Source organism: Schistocerca gregaria, chromosome 5 (genome assembly GCF_023897955.1).
Source record: "Schistocerca gregaria isolate iqSchGreg1 chromosome 5, iqSchGreg1.2, whole genome shotgun sequence".
Taxonomy (NCBI): domain Eukaryota; kingdom Metazoa; phylum Arthropoda; class Insecta; order Orthoptera; family Acrididae; genus Schistocerca; species Schistocerca gregaria.
Window position 1 is genome coordinate 26,423,885 of NC_064924.1, and position 16,275 is coordinate 26,440,159.

A 16,275-nucleotide genomic window follows, 5' to 3' on the forward strand; every position below is an offset into this window, starting at 1 on the left:
TTTCTAACTTTTAAGTTACTAATATGATAAAATGTTTGTCAAAATCAGGTGGGCCCACCAACACTGCAGCAGCCACAACTGATGCCAGATGGAGGCAGAGCACCGGCATACGTGCCACAGCCTTTCTGCTCGTACGAGTACGAGTGGCAGCGACACAATGTGCCCAGGCTGTTCGGGTCCCAGTTCTGCCAGCCACCGTGGGTACCTGATGGTCCCCAGGACAGCCTCGCATGCCAGATGAGGTGGGATATGATGCACTCCCAGCAGCAGCAGTACCTGTACCAGCAGCGAGTGCACGAGCAGCACAAAATACGGCACCGAATACAGCAGCAGGAGCAGCACGACCTCTGCCTGCAACACCTTCAGAAGCAGCAGCAGCAGCTCATGCATCCTCGTAGGTCAGGCGACAGCTCACAGTCATTGTCCGTACCGACTACAAGTGTTACCAGTTCTGCAGTTACTGTCGCTCCTGACAGTAGTGGTAGAGGCGGTGCTGTGCGAAAGACCGTCTCGTCCTTCCCACCTGATGACACCCCTTTCAGGAACGGCAGACAGAATGCTTTCCGGATCGTGCCGCAGATGGTCTGCGAAAGTAATTTACGTGACAGTGTGAGCCGGACCCGTCCGCAGTCTGGCCAGTCTGGCATGCCACAGTCGACACCCGTCACGGCCGGTCAGTGCAGAGATGAGGCAGTTCTTCTCCCCAGACACATCGAGAAGCTGCAGTCTCAGTACCCCGGCATCACAATATGTGCAGCCGAGTCAAAACGTTCTTCTCCTCCCACTCCCACTGTTACGGCAACGGTCGCCTCGCCGGACGGCTCACCCAAGTTGGGACGCGTGTGTCCCGTCTGTGGTGTGTCCTTTGACAGCGACTCTACCTTGCGGCGGCACGTCGTCATCTCCCACTCTGGTGGCACATACTTAGAGTGCGAGCTCTGCGGGGCGGTGCTCCCCGGCCTCGTGACATACCGAGCCCACCTCATGGAGCACGGTGCTGGAGCCGATGCCGGCAAACGGCACTCTTGCGACGAGTGCCCCAAGAGGTTCACTAACAGAGCACACCTGGCCCGCCACAAAATGTTGCACTCTGGGGAGCGGCCATACGTCTGTCACGTCTGCAGCAAGGGCTTCATTCGCAAGGACCACATGCTCAAGCACGCCAAGGTGCACGACTGCCGTTGTGCCTTCTGCGTCCCCGGTGTCGTGTATGATTCCGCGTGAGTCTTTGCGGCTCCTGTGTTGTTGTGAGAACTCTGTTTCACTCGCAGTAATGTGTTTATTTTGCACTGCCAATTGAGATAGTCCTAAAATGATGTCTGGGGTTCCCATATAGTTCACCAGTAGTCACAGTTCCCATATTTTTTCAAGCAATATAAGAACACTTTGGAAATATTGCATAAAAAATCTAGGGCAGATGAGTCAAACTCGGTACATGATTGTATATTCAGCCAGAGAGAAACACTACAAATATTTTTTGGACAAAATTGGACACACACAACATTAATGGTGATACAACTCGGATACCAACACATGTATTACAATGGTGTTCATGTTGCAAATGCGAATCATTTTCACTTGCCTTAGTTGTTGTTGTTGTTGTTGTTATCTCCAGTCCAAAGACTGATTTGGTGCAGCTCTTTGTGTTGTTGTTCTGTTCTGCATGTCTCTTTTTTGCTTCTGTCTAAACATGTTCTTCTGAAGTGCCACACTCCAAAAGCTTTCATTCTCCTCTCATCAGAGTTTTTTATTGTCCACCCTTTACTTCTGTTCAAAGCTATGTATAGTCTTTTTCAGCAGTGCTTTTCTTACTATCACCATTCAGCATTTTAGACAATGTGTGCAAATATTCACTGTACAAATACTACAAGTACCAAACTGAAGTGGATGAAGCAGGCTTTCGATAGGAAGTAGGTACAACTGCTTTATCTGTGTATACATCTTAAGTAATCAGCTCAAAACCCACATTCACAGAAGAATTGATAATTACTGAACTAAACTGTGCCAATGTAGCATTATCTATTATTTGTGATGTATCATGTGCTGTGATTATTGGCTCTATTTTAGTTTGAGAGCATGAAAACTTCATTAGTTCTTGTTTGTGGGTGAGACAAATGTGTCATAAGACTGTATATGATGATGATGCTCATAACATTTGTTTTATTTGTACCATCAGGCTGTTTGCTAATGCCTATAGGAGCAAAAAATACTAATTGCCCATAAAATTAAGTGCTTGTTTCAAATAAAAAAGTGGCTGATGTGTGTAATTGGCTTCCTCCGAGTAGTTCACTATAGGTCTCAATGTGAACAGTAAAAGAATTGAATAAACCTGTCAGTCGACAATGGAGTGTGCGGAGTTTTGAAACTGCCTGGCATATTTAAACTGTGTGCCAACTGGGACTCACCCTTAGCTGGCCGTGCCTGGGACTCACCCTTAGCTGGCCGTGCTCTTACCAGCTGAGCTAGCCAGGCATGACTCAAGCCCTACCTTCCAAACTTCACAGGAGCTCTTCCAAATACCTCATTGCTGGGCTAGCACTCCCAGAATAGAGGAATGGCTGCCTGCTGCAGCTGAGGCTGAGGGTTTGGATCCCAGTTGGTGCACAGTTTTAATCTGCCAGTAATTTTATTAGAATGATTTCGGCGGCAAGCTGACATGGTTCATTCGATACCATTTCTCGGCACTGCTGTGCAATCGAACTTGCTGTATAGAGCCTAAACACACGGTATACAGGATGCCCACACGAAACCACATCGATTCCCATATGCAATTTTTAAGAAATTTGTGAGAGACAGATACTGCAGTTTGCAGCACCTATGCACGTGAGCACATCTGGTGTAACAGAGGCTCAGTAAGTGTAATTCTGTGGAGATCACTGCAGTTATGTGCAGGTGATGTTGTCGCCTTCCACGTAATCCCACAGGGAGAAGTCTGGAGGGCTCGTGTCCTGAGATCGCCGTGGTGCAGCGTGGCGGAGTTTGAAATTCCGTCTGCTGTTAAACTATTTGTTATTGTCATCACATTCAAAATTCATATGCTCATTTCGCATGCACAGTAGCCAGAAATCTGTCCAAATCCGACCCGAGTTAAACGTTTCCACAGTCATTAAATTCCACCACTAACAGGAGTTATTACATTCAGTCCTTCTAGTGGATTTAAAAAAGGAAATTGCTTGCCAAAAATTCCCAGTGATTGAATACTGAAACGTGCTGCAGATACTATGTAGGCCAAATTTTCACATGCAGATATCATTCCAACAACACAGTTCTAAAACTTTCAAACTTCACAAAACTCTCTGTAACTACATCAGCGTTAGTCACGACATGTATCAAACACGAGGAACTCAGTATTCCTTCATTTTACACATTGTTTTCACTCTCACTAGTAACATGACCGTCCGCATTCAAAGCTAGCGAGAAACTCCCTTCTTGCAACTTCACTCTCAGTGTAACTATCAGATAATGAGTGGGAACCACAGTACTCACTGCCATCGAGAATGCTCACTCATGATCATACTTGCACCAAAACTGGCCTGCACCAATCCATAAATACGTCATCCTGATATACAAATATTAAAATAATGTTTAATAAATGAAAATGAAAAGACAATAAATCTGGAAATATCCTGTAGATACAGATAATACTCCAGCTGACTTTGTGACAGCTCTGTTACAATAGCAATCACACCTCGACATACGTCATCGGCAGTTTGGGTAAGTTCCCTATGTACATTTTCCCACAACAGGCTTGACTAACTTTTGCAGGTTACTTAAGATGGTATATAATGCAACATTAAAATTTGACAAATGTCCCATGTACACACACTCATTCACTCACATATACTCCCACAACAATTGTAGACACCAATAATAATATTGTCTCATCTTTAAATTAAAAAAACGAAAAATAATTAAAGTTTTAATATTAATTAATTGATTTTGCACCCTGCCAGTTATGTTTATGTTTCTAGATAATACCAAAGGATAAACTATTTAATTTCCTAACTGAATTTATTTTCCTAAGTGTCAGTTTCTTACTTTTTTAGCAATTTCTTATCTCTGAAACTATGAAATGAAATGAAATGAAATGTAGTGTGATGAGGGCCTCCCGTCGGGTAGACCGTTCGCCTGGTGCAAGTCTTTTGATTTGACGCCACTTCGGCGACTTGCACGTCGATGGGGATGAAATGATGATGATTAGGACAACACAACACCTAGTCCCTGAGTGGAGAAAATCTCCGACCCAGCCGGGAATCGAACCCGGGCCCTTTGGATTGACAATCTGTCGCGCTGACCACTCAGCTACCGGGGCAGACTCTGAAACTATGATAGTTATAAAGTTGAAATTTGAATGCAAACTTCTCCTGAATGTCAAAATGTAGTGTACCAATTTTGAAAATGATTGAATAATATTTAATATCATTTACTTAGGTTTTTATAGGTGGTGAATGTACGCATCCAGTAAGAGACGTTAGATAGCTTTCCCACGGCAGGTAGTGACAGATGCGCTTGTGTCTCCCGGTTAGGCTGGCAGATGCTGGCCCCCAATGTAACATGCAGCTAGCTATCCTAAAACAAACATTCGCTCGGAACAAACTTGCGACACTACATACGCCCCAAGAACCTAAAATCTCTCCTGAGCATATTTTATGGTTCTTATTGAAGGAGAGTTTTATTTTTTTATTATTATTTTTTTTTAGTTGAATCTTTAAATACCACTACACTGTTAATCACAATTTGTTTTCCTCAATTAACCAAATATCTAAGCTACATGACAGTATTATACACGATTACATCGAATATCAAAGGCTAGTACTGAATGGCATACAATCAAATTAATTTACAGAATTTCCATCTTTTTCTCATATCACATTTTTCACACAAAAGGTCCTTACTCTTTCATAATGAATTCAAGCAAAAACAATCAATTAACATTTCACTCTATCAGTGTCCAAAATAATTGACTACAGATATAATTTCAGCACTGTGGAGGGCGTCCTTTCGTATTGCAGAATATATTCACTTCGATATGGTGGTCGTCTCTTTACCTAACATTTCTCTGACAACACGTTGAGGTTCTGATAACTGTCTCCAATGAATAAAATGGGTGTGGATCACTTCTATTCAAAACTTACATATGGGTCACACAATGGGCTCGTCACTGGAATTCAGCGTCCAGCTCTGTCTCAAACCAGGTTCTCTCTCAATCTCGTATCAGGTTCTGTCATATTTTCGTACCTGTGATATACAGTATGTCTGAGAGTCCATTCTTAATCTATACATCCTACCCTAACACACACATATACTCCAATCAGCAGTTGCTGCTCTCAAATTCAATAGCACAGAAACCCAGAAAAAAAATTCCGGAAACTTTACTGTCCTCCACAATTTACTTCTTATTTACACAAAAAATTTCTTTCTCAGACAAATTCATATTACACTGCAATTTAACATTTTCTTTGCAGTACCTACATTTGATACTAATCCTCTCAGTAAAAAGTGAATTAACTGCTACAAAATCTGTTGCTTCATAAAAAAAACACTCTTTCTTAACTCTTTTTCAGAAAACCAAATTTACACCTTCACACAAATAAGCTATTGTACACAAAGAACAAAATACAGCATCATAAAATATCCTGAAAAGTTATCTCTGCCACCATATGCAACACCCCCCCCCCTCTTAAAAATCATTAAACATTATGTTAAGAAATACAAAATCATTAAGCGCTGAAAATCATTCAGTCCACCACCTGCAGTCCTGCATTTCCTTCTATACACATCTTACCAAAAGAGAAAACAGTTTCATCATGTTACTAAAATTTACTTATGCCTGCTTCAGTAGCTTTGAGACACATCTTACATAATACTATATACAAAGAATATCTATTCTATAGAGTAGTCCTCAGCAAAATCTCTGAAAAATATCCTTGGCAGTTTCTGTGGCTCTAGTAAAGTCTTCACATTATACACATATTACGTAAGGAATACAGTATTATTGGCAAAGAATACCAAAAGTTTATGTAGAAAATTTGAACACAGCTCATACCACCTCTGTGGCTCTGCCCTTGTCATACATAATATTAAAGAAAATAAAAAATCCTTATAGAACAGTACTGAACCTATTAGCCAATTACTGTGGCTCTACATTACACATAACTGAAGCTAACTCCAGTCAACTTCTGTGGCTCTCAAAGCATCTCTAGCACTAGTCAGCTACTGTAGTTCTTCATCATTCCATGATTAAATTACAATATATATACAGTACATACAAAAGAGGTCCTTATAGAAAAAACATTAAACTCGACTCTTATCAACTTATGTGGCTCTCCAACACCTCTGTTCACAATATTCAAGAAAACATACCTTATTGACAATATTAAATACACTTTAGTGAGCACTGTTACCTCAGTCCCCTCTTTTACTTTCAACAAGACGATAACTAGATGGTATTGTCAAGGATCCATACAAGGGCCTGGCAAGAATAGGAAGACCGTCTAAGGACTCTGTCAATAGTTTGTGTTCACATCACTCAGCAGGTCCGTAATCTGGTGGTAGTGCTGAGTGGTAATACAAGAAATTGCTATGGATAGATAGATAGATCGATCCTGACTCCCAAAGGTGGGGAGAAAGGATACATAGATTAAAGAGACAGATAGGCCACAGGTTTACGAAAATGAAAATTGAAGAAATAAACGATCAGCTGAACACTCTGCGGGCACTAACCACAATGTGCAAGTCACACGGCCCTGGAGTATTGTTTAGGAATGTCACTTTGTTCTTCATTTACACTTGGTCTTTTTCCAATGAATAGAATAACTACAGGTTTTCCACTGATTCTTATAATTACATCATTGGATCCAAAATTTACCCATCCTTCATATTTATGCATGAATTTGGCACCTACCAACATTTCCACACTGAGTCCATTTATAACTAGAAAATTCCGTTTTATGGCTACCCCACTTATAGCTATGGGTAATAGGACTGCTTGTTTAACTACTTTCTTAGTTTTTCTAGTAGCTACAATAATGTTTAAACCACTCACCGGCATTGTTTATTCTTTGGGAGGGCGGGCATTTACAAAATTCTGTGATACAGCACACACTTCCGAACTGGTATCCGTTAGACAAGGAACCTTTTCTCCAAACACTGTCACCTCAATTATAGGTTGACAAATATGTTTTTTTCTGACCACAGACTCAGGTTCGTCTAGTAAATCCCGCACTACTTCACGCCTATCGAAACCTACCCCTTCAGTGGAAAGTACACTTACCTTAACTGGGCCCTCTTTCACTTCATTAGTAGTGGCAGCTTTAACTATCCTGTCCACTCTTGATAAATCAAAATATTTCTCTAGCTTCTCACCCTCTTTAATAACCTCTAATTCTGCAACCCTCTCCTAGGTGGTGTAAGAATTTTCAAATTCATTTACTCCTTCCTCTTATTCTGACCCCTCTTCCTCACTACTGGAAATTAGTTCATTCCAACTATATACCACCTTCTTTACACTATTATACTTTTCGTTGGGTACCTCCTCGACTATTTCCCCAATAATAATGCTACTTCCACCATCTCTAATAGGCCTCTCATCTGTTTTGCAGTGCTGATTCACCCCCACCTCATGATCTAAGTCTTCACTTTCTGTATTTAGTTCCTTCTTAATATGGTTCCTGCGATCTTTATTTGAGCTTTCCATTTCACAAAAGACTACTGCATTTACTGAATAACCAAATTGTTTTACGGTGTCATTCTCCTTTACCCTTCTATTTTCTATTATGCTACTCCCAAGCTGTTTGGTACATGCCTTCTTAATAAAGGGCGTCACTAGCGGGTTTAACGTATACGATTTCAGTCTGCAAATGCTAGCGCCATTGCAGACTGCTAACAGTTTTCCTCCTGTGTGATGTCATTGCCTCTGACGTTTCTGTCACCTGTTGGGCCGTGCCTACCCATTACATTAGCACACTGCAGCTGACAGCAATCAAAGTATTGTACTCGGTCATTGAACCTATTTCCAACATAGCCCCCCCCCCCCCCCCCTCTGATATCTGCCTCTATAACTGTTACCTCTTTGACCGCCTATTCTGTTTACATTGACTTCGGCTGTGTTATCATTTGATCTAACGGAAGGCCTATACTCTCTTCTGTTATTTTCCTCTTCTTTTAAGTTTTCTACTCACACAATATAATGAATAAACTGGTCAATGTCATACCTAGGTGCCGAGATGAACTTATTTCGTCAGCTCAATGTCAATTTGTTTTCAATACCCATGATTGTTACCCACTTTTGTACAAATCTTTTAATGTTATCGCTCTTGGAATCAATTTTTCCCCCGACCAAAATTTATTCAACACTTCCAGTTGCCCCAACCAAAATTTATTCAACACTTCCAGTTGCTTCCTCTTTCCACAGTATTCTTCAAAAAATGTCTGTTTGAACTCTACTAATTTATCGTATTTATCAGAAGCCAAATTCTCCCATTAGATTAAGAGGTGATGAATCCAGTCTTTTGCTTGTCATTCCACACTTTAGGTAACACATCTTCAAAATCACTCCAAAACTCTTTAGACTGAACATTCTTATATGGATTAAATTTCAAGAATTGGTGATGTGTTACATAAGCAATTTCAGATTATTCTACTACCCCCTTAGTCACTACACAGCCACTATGGTTTTTAACATTTTTCTCTACTCGGGTTAGTCTACCCTCATGCTCACACAATTGTTCATTCACACTGGTACTAAATTGCTGGATATTAGTTTCTATGTTAGTAATTTTACTAGCCACTTGCATACCAATCTTTGCACACACATCTTTGTCTTCCTTGATTTTACTTGCTAATACTGTGTGTCTTTCTTCACAGCACTTTTCTACATTTTGAACCTGTTCATTAACTTTGTCTAATTCTAAATGTAACTGTTGCTTTGACTGTTGGTTGTCTTCAGAAACTTGTACAATCTGTGTAGTTACTTCACTTTTCACTGTCACAATAGCAGTATTACATTCCTGTCTGACCTGCTTAATGTCACTTTTAACATTATTGCTGAACTAACTCATATCATTTTTCCAAGTACCCTCAAATTCAAAATTTTATCTTCCATTTTGGATTCCATCTCAGTTGACAAATTATTGAACCCTTGGTTAACCTCCTGCATTAACACATCTACTTCAGTGTGTAACTCATTTATTTCCAGACCTAATTTATTCATTTTAGTATCAAGGTCATTACCCATTTTATTAATTTTGGTGTCAGTATCAGAACTTAATGACAATTTTATATCTTAACCCATCTCCTTCATATGTTTGAGAATATTTACTGAAACTCTCTCTTTTGGTTCATAGGCCAGTGACCCTGGTTCCTGTTTCATTTCTTTAACCATAACAGGTAGATATGGGACACTGGGTTCCGATACATTTTGTTCACTATCAGTCCCACAATTAACATACAGTGAATCTGGCAAACTATCACTAGCATTTGCTTGTGACACATCAAAACTGAAATTACCAATCATGGAATCATTCTCATCTTGTACATTCCCCAAATGTACCCCTAGTCTCTCCTTTATTATCGCCTGAATATTTTCAGCCATGCTGCAAAGTTTCTTGGCACACACACACAAACCTCTAAGTAGAACACTACTTATCTTTTGCCTCATCTGGATGACTGCACGGCGAGGTGATACCGCGGGTCCGTTCTCCAGGACCTGCTTCAACCGATCCAGTTTACGCGCCAGCACTCCCTACACGGTTGCCAACTGCTCCGTCTACCAGTTTGCTGCTGTAGCGTGGCGCCTGTCGACCTTCAGTTATCGGCACGTAGTCTACTTCTGCAGACCATCAGTTGTTCACGCTGACTTGTACCTTCACTAGTAACTTCGCACACAAGTTCCTTGCTGCTGTGCTCCAACTACCATTCATTAGCACACTTGCCTATTGTCTCACAATAGTTCCTTTATCACTCGCATGTGAATACTTTGAGTCCATTTAAACACTGCTGTTTTTTTATGAAGTTCCTACCCACCTGAACTTTACTATAGTCTTTCCCGACCAATGCACCAATTGCGGCATGGTGGGGTTTGAAATTTCATGTACTGTGCAGGCTGCAAGTTAGATCAGTGTCTGCTTGATGTCTGTTCACTTTGCAATGTAGATACTTAAAAGATGATGTAAAAGTGGCGTTCATAAAAAAACACCATCTAATATCTACAATTTCTGAGGACATGCAACTCTAGTAATGAAATAAAGTTCTGTATAAAAACTGGAAATAAAAAATTTATCGGGCGGTTAGATAATGGATTGGCTTCTGGAAAATAATGCCCAAAATTTTCACACAAAAATGTTTATTTGTTCTTATAAGCAAAGAAATGGTACTATTCAGTCCACATTTAAACTACCTGTTATTTTGGTCAAGTTCACAATTCATACGCTCGTTTCACACGCACAGTAGCCAGAAATCTGTCCAAATCCGACTCATGTTAAACAATGTTTCCACAGTCATTAAATTCCACCACTAACATTAGTTATTACATTTGGTCCTTCTGGTGGATTTCATAAAAGAAATTGCCAAAAATGCTCAGTGGTTGAATACTGTAACTTCCAAACTTCACAAAACTCTCCGTAACTACATCAGCGTTAGTCATGACATGTAGGAAACGCGAGGAACTCAGTATTCCTTCATTTTACACATTATTTTGACTCACACTAGTAACATGACTGTCCGCACTCAAAGCTAGTGAGAGACACTCTTCTTGCATCCTCACTCCCAGTATAACTATCAGATAATGAGTGGGAACCGTCTCAATTCTGATTGGCTAACAGTACTCACTGCCAATCAGAATGCCCACTCATGATCATATTCGCACCAAAAGTGACCTGCACCAACCCTTACGTACAGATGCATCTACGTCATCCTGATATACAAATATTAAAGTAATGTTTAATAAATGAAAATGCAATAAATCTGGAAATATCCTTTAGATACAGATAATACTCCAGCAGACTTTCTGGCTGCCCTGTTACAATAGCAATCACACCTAGACATACGTCATCGGCAGAGTGGGTAAATTCCCTGTGAACATTTTCCCACGACAGGCTTGACTAACTTTTGCAGGTTGCTTAAGACGGTATATTGGTATATAATGCAACACTCAAATTTGACGAATGTCCCATGTACACACTCTCATTCACTCACATATACTCCTACAATAATCTTAGACACCAATAATAATTTTGGCTCATTTTTATATTACAAAAACGAAAAACAATTAAAGTTTTAATATGAAAATCTCAGTTAATTAATTTTGCACCCAGTGAGTTCTGTTTATGTTTTTAGATAATACCAAAGTATAAACTATTTAATTTCCTAACTGAACTTAGTTTCCTAAGTGGTAGTTTTTGACTTTTTAACATTTTTTTCGTCTCTGGAACTATGATAGCTATAAAGCTTAAATTTGGATACACACTGCTCCTGAACGCCAAAATTTTGAAAATGATTGAATAATATTTAATATAATTTATTTAGCTTTTTATAGGCGGTGAATGTACACATCCAGTAAGAGACATTGAATAGCTTTCCCATGGCAGGTAGTGACCCAGTTAGGCTGGCAGATGTCAGCCCCTGCAGTTACATGCAGCTAGCTATCCTAAAATAAATGTTTGCTTGGGACAAACTTGCGATGCTACAGTGGCCACTCGGTTTCTTCGTCACATCCTATCTGTCCCCACTCAGATGTTTGATCCGGGAAATTGTAAATATGTAAACTGCAGTGCATTGGTGCACCATCCTGCTGGAGGATCACATTTGGCTGGAATGGAAGAAGCTGAGGGACAGCAAATTTATGAAGTATACCCAGATAAACAGTTCTCATTACTATTTCCGTGCTGCAGAAAAATGGTCCAACTGTACTGTCTTTCATGAGTGCATGCCTCAGATTTATCTGGAGAATGTACCAAGAAATGGAACTGAGGAAGCCTTTGAAACACACAGGGTGCGACAACACTCTTATTTGGTTGCCTGGTGCATATTCTTCCACGCATAGTGGTGCCGATAGTTGCACATCTCTGCCCTGAGTATCTAAATTAAAACAGTGTAAATGCTATCCTTGATGTAGCCCTAGGAGAAAGAATTTAAGTGTATAACATCTGGGGCCTGTGGTTGTCACAGCAGGACAGGCTCCTCCCGTCCACAGCCCTAAAGAAATTGGCACTTAGTACGGTGGTACATGGAAGCATTACTTTTCCAGTAATCAAATTACACCGCACAATAACCTTTGTCCAAACTCATCTGTACTTGTATTAGTATTGATTTTAATTTATGCTTGAATCTGTGTTATTGTTACCTATAGCCAAGGCTTCTTGTCCAATACGATATCCTATAACACTTAAGATTCTCTTTAATACTACGAAGGAATTGGTCCTTTCCTTTATTCATGTCGCAAGTACTGTTCAAAACAGATACCGAATCAAAAGAATATTAAATGTACATGAATAAATTAATCGATTGACAGTTTATAAACTAAGAAATTAAGACAGAATGATATAAAGTGCTACACAGAATATAACTGAACATAATCAAATATTTACACTGAGTACAATATTTGTATGAGTTGTGGCCAGTATTTCACTACTGTGATATGCACCGCCCCTAATTGTGACTGGGTGGCAATTCTTCTCCAGTTTTGGTGCATTCTGAATGACTGGGATTTTCTGCTTCTGTAGGTCGGCCCTGGATTTTGTTAACTGTGACAGAAGTGGAGCAGCAGACTGTAAATAAAAAAAAAAAAAAACTTCCTGGTCTTTGGATAAGTTGATGGTGGCCAATGTTTGTAGAGGAAATAAGCCAACATGTTCCAGACCTTTTGTCTCTCTGTGTTAGCAGCCACTCCACATCTGACATTGTGCGGGGTGAATATTACTTCCATGTATACTGTGCGTATGTTTCTTGCCATCAGCTATTAAAATGCAATAGCTGCAAATCTGATGCATTGTATAGGGATTTAACACCAGGTGTTTTTGCTTTTGATGTCAATGAAAAGATTAAATAAAAAATAAGGGGGTAATGACCATCCTTGTCTTATTCCTTTTCTAATTTGATCGAGGCAGAGTTTACACTAAAATCTAATTTTAGATATTCTGTGTGACAAGTAAATGATTAACAAATGTTCGAGAGAGCTGATCTCAAACCAGTTACTAAAATTTTTATTGTGCAAACTGCAGTAAAATGCTGTTCCTCCCCTATTGTTAATAAAAGGAAAGGGGGAAAAGACCGCAAACACACTGCAGCAAGCACCGCAATGCCTCAAGGTGGCCAGCCCCGTGTGTGGGCTAACTGATTTCTGCTGTGGATCCTCACATTAGTGTTTGCAGAACACTTGTAAGGAGTACAAAACATTGGGCCCAAAGTCACATTTAACACATTTGTAACTTACTTCCTAACCTTCACATGAATGCGACACATGGAGCGACAGATGTGCATCTGTATGCTGCAAACCACAGCAGAGGGTACTTCCCATTATACTAGTTATTAGGTCTTCTTCAGGAAAAAAGACTGCTTAAGCACCTCCATGTACACTGTAAGTAGTCTGATCTCCTCTTTGTGGTACCTGAGGGAGCAATATCTTGCGTTGCTAGTTTTTTTGCTTAGAGCTGGTTTTGCCGAAACTATGTACGTAGGATTTCTCAGGACAGTTCATGTCTATCTTCGAGAGGGTGCCAGTTCAGTTTCTTTGGCATCTTTGGAAAGTTCTTTAGCATCTTTGTGACACTTTCCTGTGAATCAAACAGATCTGTGACCATTTGTTATGCCCTTTTCTGTATCGTTAAATATCCCACATTAATCGTGTTTGGTACAGGTCCCACAGACTTGAGCGATATTCTACAATGGGTCATGTGAGTGTTTTCTAGATTGACTTCGTTCCCCTAGTAATCCTAACAATGAACCAAAATCTGCTGCGTGCTTTACATATAACTAAGCATATGTCGTCATCCCATTTTGTATCTCTATGAAGTGTAACAGCCACATATTAGTACGAGTTGACCAATTCCGATTGTGTCTTGTTAGTACTGGAGTCGTACGATACTATGTTTCTTCATTTTGCAGCATGCTCAATTTTACATTTCTCAACATTTAAAGCAAGTCGCCAACCTTCACACCGCTTTGCAGTCATATCTAGATCTGACTGCACATTTTTGCACTGAGACAGCTTTTACTCCACTGCATTTTCTCTGGACTGTGTGGCCTTCGTGTTTGCAGAATGTTTGTTCAGTTATTTCCCATCAGTCTCTGTTCCTTTACACTAGTGTCAATAAATAACACATAGGATATCAGCTCTTCCTTCAAAACACACTGACTATTCACAAACCAGCAGTGGATACCTAATTTAACTTTCAAACTGCACCAAGTTCCTACATTTTTTGTTAGGCTTTTACCTACTTTATACTGAAAGACTATGCTTCTCCAATAATGCTTGTGTGAAATAGTGCTGTGTTACTTGTCAATGTGCTCTTTGCACTACTGTATTTATGGGAGCACTTTCCATGCCCACTCTTGTATTTGATATCAGTTTGTAAGAAAATGTATTACACAAAATTTCTTGTAATGTAAAGAAGTGAATGAAATGAAATGCGAGATGTGTAAGCTGTTATTGTAAATGTTGTTGTGATGAGGAGTGTAAACATATCATTGTGAAGAAGTTAAAATTGTTTTCCTCTTGTGCAGGTCACATTTGACTGTTTTTACTTTACTCAGGAACTGCTTATTTATCAGCAAAGCTTTTACATTGAATGGTTGATTTTTTTTAAATTTGATGTGAATTTTAGGATTTACATTGAAGGGGTTGATGGAAGATAGTGCTAACCCTCAATTTAGGAAGGATTAGTGTGGACATGTTATCTATTGTATATACAAATGTCTCAAACTTGTGACAACTAAATTACAGATGAGTGACTAGTAAGAAATGCCTTTTATATAAATTGTTTTGTATTACTGCAGTTGAATACTTGTTTTTTTTTTCAACTAGCTTTTTTTTTTTTTTATTTTTACTTTGTATATAACATGGAATAACTGAATATGCGCTCTTATGGGTTAGGAATTCTTCTGCTGATCACTTCAGTTGTCTGGTGGTTTATTGTTTATTATTTCATTTTTAATAGAAAGAGCATAAGTGGTGGTAGAAAAGAAACATAAAACACTGCTACATAAATTGTTTATGGGTGTTGCTTGTCAGCAAATGTATTATATTGACTTTCTTTAAAAAAAATGTAAACTTAAATGTTAGAAATTTTTGGATTTTTCTTTACAGTGCATCAAGAATCGAATTGTCAGTTCTAAAAACACAGTGTAAAGTGGATGTTAAGACTGGCACTGTGAAACCAAATTCCTGTCAGCAGCACACCACAGCTTTCAGTTGGAATGTTACTGTATTAGTTGAGATTATTAACTTGTGTTGCGTTTGGACTTGTGTACCAATACAGAAATTTATAGAGATTAGTCCAACTGTGATGAAGTGATGGTATGAAAAAAACTCAGGTAACTGGATGATGAACCAAGTAATTGTTTGTTTAGTATCTTATATTCTTGTACAGATTTCTGTATGGTTAGAAAACTCTAAGTGGATGTATGTTGAAAACATTACTCCCACTGACAGTGATGAATGTGAAAACTCATATGATTTTTTTTTCTTTTCTTTACTTTCATAATGAAACAATTGTAATCACAACATATGTATGCCTAGAACAGCACTGGCTCCAAGATGCAGCAGATATATTTCAGATTTGATTCTGTTCTTGTCCAAAACAGTGTTATGTGTCGATAAAAGATAATTATGGTGTCGAAATTTGAAAAACATTATTGGATGTTACTGTATGTAACTTACATCCCACAATATTTAACACTGAACGTATATTTTTGGGATGTTTATGCATTTTGCATTAACTTCTATTAACAACATTTGGAACTTAAAGACCACGGGTGCAGTTAGCAAACCAAGGTAAGTGTAAAGACTAATAGAAAGGAACATGGGCTGCCACGAGTACCTCAGTACCAGATATGAATGGGTCGGTAGTTGTTGGTTTATTTGTCTAGGGATCACTTTTGCGAGGATAGTGGATACATCATGGGAGTACAGGTTCTCCCCCATCAGTCATCGATTTTGCAGAACCCAGTCATCGATTTTGCGCATAACCTCCTCATTCCCTCCCTTATCAGTCCACTTAATTTTCAACATTTTTGTATAGCACCATGTCTCAAATGCTTCGATTCTCTTCTGTTCCGGTT

The 16,275-nt window shown here is 39.3% G+C and overlaps 1 protein-coding gene across 2 annotated transcripts in view; it reads left to right on the forward strand.

Annotated features, from left to right (window-relative positions):
* Positions 1-15,864, forward strand: part of LOC126272266 (uncharacterized) — a 379,755-nt gene extending 363,891 nt beyond the window's left edge. For both annotated transcript variants that reach the window (XM_049975005.1, XM_049975006.1), the window contains exon 12: positions 49-15,864. In XM_049975005.1, the coding sequence (XP_049830962.1) occupies positions 49-1,224 (1,176 nt within the window). In that variant the 3' untranslated portion in view covers positions 1,225-15,864. The remainder of the gene's footprint in view (positions 1-48) is intronic.
* Positions 15,865-16,275: the final 411 nt, after the last annotated feature.